This window comes from Ostrea edulis, chromosome 6 (genome assembly GCF_947568905.1).
Source record: "Ostrea edulis chromosome 6, xbOstEdul1.1, whole genome shotgun sequence".
NCBI classification, from domain to species: domain Eukaryota; kingdom Metazoa; phylum Mollusca; class Bivalvia; order Ostreida; family Ostreidae; genus Ostrea; species Ostrea edulis.
Window position 1 is genome coordinate 8,169,679 of NC_079169.1, and position 9,875 is coordinate 8,179,553.

General features: G+C 35.6%; 1 protein-coding gene across 1 annotated transcript in view; it reads right to left on the reverse strand.

Moving 5' to 3' along the window:
- Positions 1-822: 822 nt before the first annotated feature.
- LOC125646288 (uncharacterized) overlaps positions 823-9,875 on the reverse strand; it is a 21,454-nt gene continuing 12,401 nt past the window's right edge. The window contains exons 6-8 of the mRNA XM_048872519.2: positions 3,662-3,886; positions 3,384-3,506; positions 823-2,727 (exon numbers count right to left, since the gene is read on the reverse strand). Coding sequence (XP_048728476.2) covers positions 2,354-2,727; positions 3,384-3,506; positions 3,662-3,886 — 722 coding nt within the window. The 3' untranslated portion in view covers positions 823-2,353. The remainder of the gene's footprint in view (positions 2,728-3,383; positions 3,507-3,661; positions 3,887-9,875) is intronic.

Below are 9,875 nucleotides of genomic sequence, written 5' to 3' on the forward strand. Positions count from 1 at the left end.
ATACGGGCAGCGTCGCCATATGTCAAATGAAAAATTCTCGAGAGGGACGTTAAATAAGATGCAATCAATCTAATAAGGGTCTGGTCCTTCCTATTTTCTTCCGGTTACATTTGGTTCTGTAGACCAGCCCCTGGAACTGATCGACAGACAAAATGGCCTGCCTGGGAATTAAGATTCTGTGTGGGTGATTGAAGTCTTGGAGGAGAAGACCTTTAAAGTTTATGAATAGAGCAATGTGGCAGTTGACAATGTTTGATTGCTGTTGGTCATTAGAACACCTGACTCGGATAGATTTCGGGACCTGTTGGTTGTTAGAACACCCGACAGATTCTGGGGACATGTTGGTTGTTAGGTTACACCTGACAGATTCTGGGGAGTTGTTGGTTGTTAGAACACCTGACAGATTCTGGGGAGTTGGTCGTTAAAACACCTGACAGATTCTTGGGAGTTGGTCGTTGTTAGGTTACACCTGACAGATTCTGGGGAGTTGGTCGTTAGAACACCTGACAGATTCTGGGGAGTTGTTGGTTGTTAGAACACCTGACAGATTCTGGAGACATGTTGGTTGTTAGGTTACACCTGACAGATTCCGGGGAGTTGGTCGTTAGAACACCTGACAGATTCCGGGGAGTTGGTCGTTAGAACACTCGACAGATCCTGAGGAGTTGAGATATATTGTCCTTTCCCATTTCAAACAGAATGATTTCTAAACATGTCCACAACATTGTTCTAGTTGCACTATAAAACATGTACACAAAGGCAAGCTACTGTCTATCCTGAAAAACTTTGTAGTGATCGCAGATAACTATCAAAGACACACGATTATATATCAATGTTTTTATTTAAAGAAATAGCACTTTGAAATCAATACCTGTTTATAAGCCTGGCTTGTAGAATATAAATAATAACTTGATTCAATATAGTATTACCATATAAAACATTAGAATTAAACCTTTTGAAACACGATACTACACCCCGATATAAGATCCACTTTTCACTCCTGGATCCACCAAAATGTTGATTCAGAATCTTATATCCATATACATGTATTGTATAGATAAAATCTCAGTAATGTAAATCTTTACTTCACAAGTTTATATCTCAAGTATAAAACAAGACGTGTTTGTGAAACATCTTGCCCATTACCAATTCCTTTTGTGCAAAATGACCATGACATTATTTGTCATAAAACTTTGACCTTGACCTAACTAAAGTCAGACAGACAAAACATGGTAGACAGACTGACCAAAAACAATATAAATGTAGATGCCCTCAGACAAGTAGACAAATAATCATCTTTAATGTACATGTATGTAAATAAAGGTTTAAACATCTTTGAAAAACAAATAAATGAAATCATAAATAATCACTTTCAGTATATTTTATGAATAAAAAATAGTTGTATATCTATATTTAAGTTCAAACTATAAGACCAGTCTGAGAATCCCATTGCTTTAAAGAAAAAAGTAATCTTTGCAAGATTTGGTTCTAGGGTGTTTCTGAATGATTTCACAATAATTATATAGGTTATAGTCCTGCATTTAACAGACGTAATCCATCTTGGTAGCCTGTTTAGTATAAAAGTTTGCATGATTTGTAGAAATAAAGACAGCAGAAAATGGAAAAAAAGGAAGACATACCCATACACTTGAATGTCGCCAGAATCCTCAGTATATAGCAGTCAAAAGTAAAAATTCCACAGAATGATTATCCTTATGTAAGACAATATTGAATTTATGCATGATATGCGATAAATATTATTCACAATGATGTTTCTCTCATGGCTATCTGAAGATTACAATTGCCATGTTTTTAAGAAGCAAAACAAGTAATTCTCATCTTTCAAACCTATTTGTAAGAAAAATAACCCCCCAGCTTTATAAAACCATCACTGACTTGACAATCTATGTCATTTTACTGGAAATCAAGGCAATAGCATCGTGTTATCGATACATTCTCACTTATAAGCAAGGCTGTCCTTAGTAATCTAATTTCACAAAATACAGCTGCCATTTTTTCCATTTCCTGGAAAACATGCATACAACTCAAGCGACTGTTTACGAATTTAAATAATCTCAAAATATTTGAATATTAATCTGGATTTCCTGTGTAATATACATAATATTGAACAAGAATGGAAGATCAAGATTAGGTATGGCACACTGAAGCATCATATAATGCCACAGGAATGTATATTTCTAGTTTCTTTCTCTCAAACGCCTATACATCCTTCCACATGCTAATCCCACACACCAACCCACATGCTAATCCCATTCTAACCACAAGCACAGATCCCATACGACCACTTGACAACCTTCACTATTTCACATTAAACCCCTTTTCTTCTTTGAACTCATAATTCATCCCTCTCCTGAGTTTTCTTCCTCCGCTCCTCAGACAATATGATCCGTTCCTTACTCTTCTTTTGTTTAGGTGGCGCTTTCTGCTCCTCCTCGCTATCAGTATCGTCCTCGTCTTCCTCTGACTCCTCCTCTTCTTTCGTCTTGTCCTTATTCGACTTCCTCCTCTTTTTTCTCTTCTCTTCCTCCTTCTCTCTCTCCTCCTTCTGTTGACAGTAGCCTGACATGACTTGATCTGCCGCCCGCACACCTGACAGGTAAGCACCGTGGGCTGTATTCAAGTGTTCCGTGATTGAGTATTCTCCAGCGAAGTATAGCCCTGGACATCTTGGCTCAGATAAAATCTTCAGATGTTCCCCTGTAGTCCCTACAACAGAATGACACCTTTCTATCAAATGTTCTTAAATTGCCCCTTCTACAAAAATTCTACAATAATTTTACTAAATTCTGTTTCTGGCTTTTAAAGATGAAGTATTGAGGTAGTTCTATAGGGTTGTAACGATACACTTGCCTCACGATACAATATGTATCATAATACAGACCTGACGATAGGATATGTATCATGATATTTTAAGATGAAGAATAACAAATGAACAATTACACTGACTTTGGTATCATTTAATAGCATTACTGTTACAACTGCATGTTTTTCTTTTAAAAGATCAAAATTTCAAACATGATATAACGTTTTCTTCCATTGTATGAAATCCAAAGTGCTTCCATACTGGAGATTCTATTGGCCGTAAGGGGAGAAATAATTGAGATTGAACGACATGGTCGGCACTATGTTTTCCATTACTGGAAGCCATTTTACAACATAATTTTAAAGCCAAATTGTACGGTTCAAATGAATCCTGATGGAGAATACCAAACTGCGGTATAGTGTAAAAGTATTATGAATCGAACCGTAGCATAATATTACCTTGATATTCCCTTTCACGTTTAATCGTTGCACCCTTAGACCACAGAGTAAATATGTCCAAGGAATTTCGGTGAAAAGTGAATTTATGTAATTCTACTCACCTACTCTGGGATAAGAGTTGCCAGCAATAGTATTTTCATCTCCCTGCCAGGCAGATCTTTTTATCTGTTTGATGGTTCTGTTCTTCACTTGAGGTCCAAACATTTTTTCTAAGACTGCTTTAGCTGAAAATGAAATTCATCTAATTATCAAATCTACATAGGGTTTTTAATTTCTTCTGATTAATAAATAATATATATGAAAAGAAAATCAACAGTCCCTTATAAAATTGTAGTTCAACTCTCTTAAAATGACAAAAAAACCGATTCTTTCCCCCGACCTCTGCTTTTCACTTCGTCATCTGTTAAGTTCTCGAATGATTCGGCTACAGATCCCACAATGTTCCCGGCTAACATTGGTTTATTGGTAAGTCTGTGGAGGTTGAACCAGGTCTGAAGAAATCCAGCCTCTTCTTTCTTATCTGTTGCCATGATGAAGACACCAACATCAGTCGGCCAGAAGATTTCATCAAATTCCACAACAAGTTTGTCAGAAAAGCTCATTCCTGAAATAAAGTTAAAGATTCTGATTGCATCTTATTCAACACCCCTCTTGAGAATTTTTCACTCATACGGAGACATCACCATTGCCAGTGAAGGGTTGCAAAATTTAGGCCTATGCTCTGTACTTACGGCCTTTGAGCAGGGAGGGATCTTTAATGTACCACACCTGCTGTGATATGGGACCTCGGTTTTTGCAGTCTCATCCGAAGGACCACCCCATTTAGTCACCTCTTACGACAAGCAAGGGGTACTGAGGACCTATTCTAACACAGATCCCCACGTGATCTCCGATTCGTTTAAAAATCAACAAGAGGCCCACAGGCCTTTCTGGTTCATTAAAAGTATCAAAAAATCTAAAAAAAAATTCCTGTTCTGAATATCTAATTCATCAACAGCATAAAACAAGATGTGTTCTTGAAACTTCAATGCCCTCAAAAGTGCATATACTGATGAAAGGTTTTACATAATGATATATATGTATCATCATTAAATGATATGACTAATTTGGACCCACCCTGAAGTCAAAACCCTGGGGTAAATAAAGTGGGGTTGTGAAATTCACCATTTTTTGAGCATGATCTTTTCTGCTTTTCCTAAATATGCATTTAGCTTTTATACTGTATTAGTAAATTTAGAGAAGTAATTCAAATCATAAAGAAAATAATCACAATATAATAATTTTGGTTCCACCCTGAAACCAAACCCTTACCCCCTAGGATCATGAAATTTACAATTTTAGTATAGGACTACCTACCTTTCTAAATATCCATTAGTTTCCCTTTAGTATCAATAGCATGAAAGCAAACATCATTACATGTTTTGCACATATACACTATATATACCAAGTTTGACCCCACCCAGGAGTCAGAACCTCTACCCCAGGGATCATGAAATTTACAATTTTGGTAGAGGTTTTCTTGCTCTATATCACTGTATTTAGTTTTTCTTACAGATCTGCAATTGTAGAGAAGATTTTTGAAAATTGGTCAGTTTTTGCCCCACCCTAAGGCCCCAGGAGTCCTGAAATTTCCAATTTATGTCCTTGTCCCAAAGATGCTTCATACCAAATTTGAAAGGAATTGGAATAGTAGTTATCAAGAAAAACCTAAAAAAAAAAAAAAGGGCTCAGAACCTCTCTCTCGTGGATCATGAAAGAAGTAGAGACATTTTCTACAGAAAATAGATGATTTCAGTAGGAGTCCCAAAATCTGGCATTCAAATAAGGAATATATAAGCAAATCTAAACTACATTTAATTTGATCCAAAATTGCTTTATGTTGTATGACAGGAGCGTGAAGTTGGCATAAAATTGCCAAAAAATGCAAAAATCAATGAAAATTTTCAAAAATTAAGGGGTTTTCCTTTCAGAAAACATACAACCCATGCGTCGAGCAAATTTATATTCAAACACATTTTTCATCTTCTCTTAATACACAATATATATTAATTTCATTTTGCTCGATGGATGGGCACACCTTTTCCTAAGCAATAATCTAGATGAAATTTAACAGTTATCAAGCTCTTTTTGAAAAAAGGCGGGAAGAACTCTTATTCATGACGTAATAATGCTATAAAATAAGAAATAACTTTGATTTAAGTTGAGATAGTATATTTGGCATGTATTTAACTTACTTAAAACACAGGTCAAGCTTGATTCAAGACACATTTAAATCAGAGAATTTTTGGGGGCCTTTTTATGTACACAATCGTTCCTTGTTCTTTGCCATTTTGACAGAGGTTTTTCTGCTCTACATTAAGAAGCATCTGGTTTTTCTTACACATGTGTGGTTCTAAAGGAGAAGATTTTCGAAAATTGGTCAATTTTTCGCAGTTTTTGCCCCACCCCTAAGGCCAAACGGGCGCTGGAGTTCTTAAAATTAAAAATCTATGTCCCACTTGTCCCAAAGATGTTTCATACCAATTTTGATAAGAATTGGAATGGTAGTTATCAAAAAGTTAAAAATGATCCATTGTTTACACATTTAATAACTGACCAAATTGGCCCCACTCTGATACCAAAACCCCTACCCCTGGGATCATCAAATTTACAATTTTGGTAAAGGACTACCTGTTCTTTCTCTAAAGGAGATGTTATTCAAGTGTTTTAGACATAAACACTACATACCAAGTTTGTCCCCATTGTGGGGTCAAAACCTCTATCCTGGGGATCATGAAGTTTACAATTTTGGTAGAGGCCTTCCTGCTCTGCATTATGGAGAGCCAAAGAGTTCAATATTCTATCTTTGTAATTATGTATTTGTTGTTACTAAATGCGCCATTGGTTCAATGTAAAATAGAAAAATGTTAATCGTTATCTTGACATTTGTAGTACATAACGGTATATTCGTTATTTGAATGGCGTAAGATGTAAAGGAATGTAATGTCTGTGTAGATGCGTAACAAGTGAATGCATTATTTATTCAATGTAAATATGAAATTAGATCTTCATCATCCGTATTTGAGCATTTGCACATTGCAGTTGCGAGTTACAGTAAAAAATTTTGGTAATCCGTCCGATGATAGTTCGACATTTGAATTTGCTCATTCGTTTACTGCATTTCAACATTTGTTCGTTGTTTTACCATTATGACGACAGAGGGCGCGCGCTACATCGAATCTTTTGGGAAACAGACTACAGAATCATATTGGAGGACCAGTTTATGTGACATTCCCTCGGAGTTATTATTTTCCCGGCCTTTCGAAGTCCGAGGTAAATTATTTTATTTCGTGCAAGGAAGATATTTTGATAAGCAAATTCATACCATATTTTTACTATGAGTTTCATTCCTTCTGTTTAATTATCATAAGTAGAGTTTCTTCTCCGACGATGTACTGATTAATAGAAAAATTCGATTATCTAATTGAAATGGCCCCCGATTATAGATAATCTATTAATATTATTGATAATCGATAAATCAAAATATAACTTAAAGTAATTTATTCTCATGCTTTCTTGATTTATTTTCTGTGAATGTAACTAATTCATAAGTATTAATTTGATAAATGAATCCAATGATAAAAAATACATCAAAAATGCATTTCAGAATTAAATCACCCCAAATTCTTTACCAATTCATTCTTCATTCAATAATAAACAAATTTAATACTTGAAATTAATCAATTATAGTGCGTCCGATTATACTGATAATCAATCATGAAAAAATTTTCCGATGGTTCATCACTACTACAGTTTTCGTGCTACAATAGATCTATTGCACTACGTTTCACCATTAATCTTTTTATATATATTAAGAGTCTTTGATATGGACATCCTTTGATGACAGTTGATTATGCTGTATGTATTTTCAAAATTATCTAAATTCATCAATAAAATCCAACAAAAAATCACTTTTTGGCAAAGTGCCAAATTATAATACATTGGTACAGCAGTCAGTAACACACTCTTTACCATAAGTGGATATAGATATCATAAATAAGGAAGGAATTTTATGGGGAATCGAGATTTATGGAGAAAATTAGTTGTCTTTTTAAATTTTTTATATACCACAAGGACAAAACATGGGTAAAATGGGCTGAATTTTGCAGTTCGATTAGCCCTCATAGACTGCTGTCGGTTTCCATGGCAACGGATGGTAGAAATTTGGTGGTGGAGTTAAAATTATGTAAGATGGTGCAAGTAAAGTTAATAATGTGAAAATCAAAGAAATCTGTGACATTGAGTGGCCAGACCCTATCTGATTTCTTTGATTTTTACATAGAATTGATCTTAAAAGGTTGGACACAATTCCCTAACAGGACAATTGTTACACTAAAAATGGAATTGTTACTCTTTTTTAGTGTAATTAACTGTATCATGGGATTTTCAGTTGTTTCCCCTCTATTCTCGTGTTTGCTTTGAGTAAAAAATTAAGTGCAAGAATACTTCTACATCCTCTAAATATTTAGAGTCTAGGAAGCGTATATTTACATATATGTACAAGGACTCTATATGTGGCCAACAAGGTTTATAAATAACCTCTAACAGCTAGACTATGAAATAAAAAGATAATGTTTCTTTCTCTGCTTTAAACAGACAAAATGAGTGGTTTACAATAAAGAGACTTGACAGAGGACAACTGGAACAATTTTTTTGACAAGAGAAAAGTATCTCAAATTAAACTATATCAAAATACCCCCGGTAATGTTGATTAATGATACATTTTTAACAAAAATATAGGAGTTTTGAAATTGGGGTGTCTGAAATTGAGTTAGCTATCTTGTGGAGAGAAAAAGAAGGGGGTGATCAGATACGAAACAAGTGCTTGTGGAAATAATGTAAAATTCAAATCTAGGCCATGGCTCAGGCTACTGGTTTTATGGCCTGGCCTAGTAAAAATTATGGAAAAATAGCCCGACTGGTCTATTACATAAAAACTTTAAATATGTTACATTCAAGGTTGGCTGTCATTTAATGAAAACGCAGTATTAAGTCTTCCCCGGAAGACATGTGTCGCCTGCTAGTTCATTCTATATGTAATATATCACGTATAATGTTGAAAAAGTAATTCTAAGTCCCGGCAAACAGGAAGTTGATAAGAGACAGATTCGAAAATGTCTTACACAATACAGTTGGCCACACTGATGCTCTGTGCCAAATATCAGGGAGTTGCCCCATGTGGTTCTTGAGAAAAGTGTGACAGAAATTTTTTTGCTGTAAAAAATTCTAAGTCCCGGCAAACAGGAAGTTGATAAGCGACAGATTCGAAAATGTCTTACACAATACAGTTGGCCACACTGATGCTCTGTGCCAAATATCAGGGAGTTGCCCCATGTGGTTCTTGAGAAAAGTGTGACAGAAATTTTTTTGCTGTAAAAAATTCTAAGTCCCGGCAAACAGGAAATTGGATAGTGATCCCTATATGTCGCCACTGCGTGTAACGCAGGCGACACAACAACTGGTAAATGATAACTGATTCACTTTGTTTACAAATATAAAACCCATAGCCGTCGGAACCGGGGGGGTGGGTGGGGGGGGGACTAGGGAGGGGCTTAGCGCCCCCTCCACTTTTTTTGCAAAGATAGTAGACATAATCCCCCCCCCCCCCCCAACGACGTAGAAACTTTTTTGTTGGTTTAGCCCCCCCCCCCCCCACTTTCCGACGCCTATGAAACCAGAATAGTTTTTGCGTGTTTTAGAATTCTTACCCAATGTACATATTAACTATTTAATATTGTGAATTACGTATTTCAGTGACAGCAATGCAAAAATGGTGGGGAAGGGGCACGAAAACGAAAATCAATCCCAATCAAAGCAAATATGTACAAGAGTTCTTGGTCTCGCACAAATAAATGCAACGTCCCTGGTGGTATATGGTTACTAAATGGCATACACTGTTTGTTTAAAGTAAATTCATGAAAAAAATCAGTCCAGCCATCATATAATATTGATGCTTACAACAATGTTCTACATCAAGTCTCTGATCAAACTACTTCAGCAGCACATTTTCAACGACTTTTATCGCCAACCAGTTAATGTTGAGTGTGCTAGTAACTGGTCCTCCTATATGATTCTATAGTCTGTTTCCCAAAAGATACGATGTAGCGCGCGCCCTCTGTCGTCATAATGGTAAAACAATTTACAAATGTTGAATTGCGCAAATGCAAAAGTCGAACTAAAATCAGACGGATTACCAAAACACATTTACCACAACTCGCATAGGCTTAACAAACTACAATGTGCAAATGCTCAACTATGGATGACGAAGATCCAATTTCAAATTTACATTGAATAAATAATGCATTCACTTGTTACGCATCTACACAAACATATATTCCAACATCTTACGCAATTCAAATGACGAATATACCGTTATGCACTACAAATGTCAAGATAACGATTAACATTTTTCTATTTACATTGAACCGATGGCGCATTTAGGAACAACAAATACATAATTACAAAGATAGAATATTGAATCCTTTGGCTTTCCATACTAAATCACTATACATTCAGTTTTTCTTACACATTCAAGTGTGGTTCTGGAGAAGATT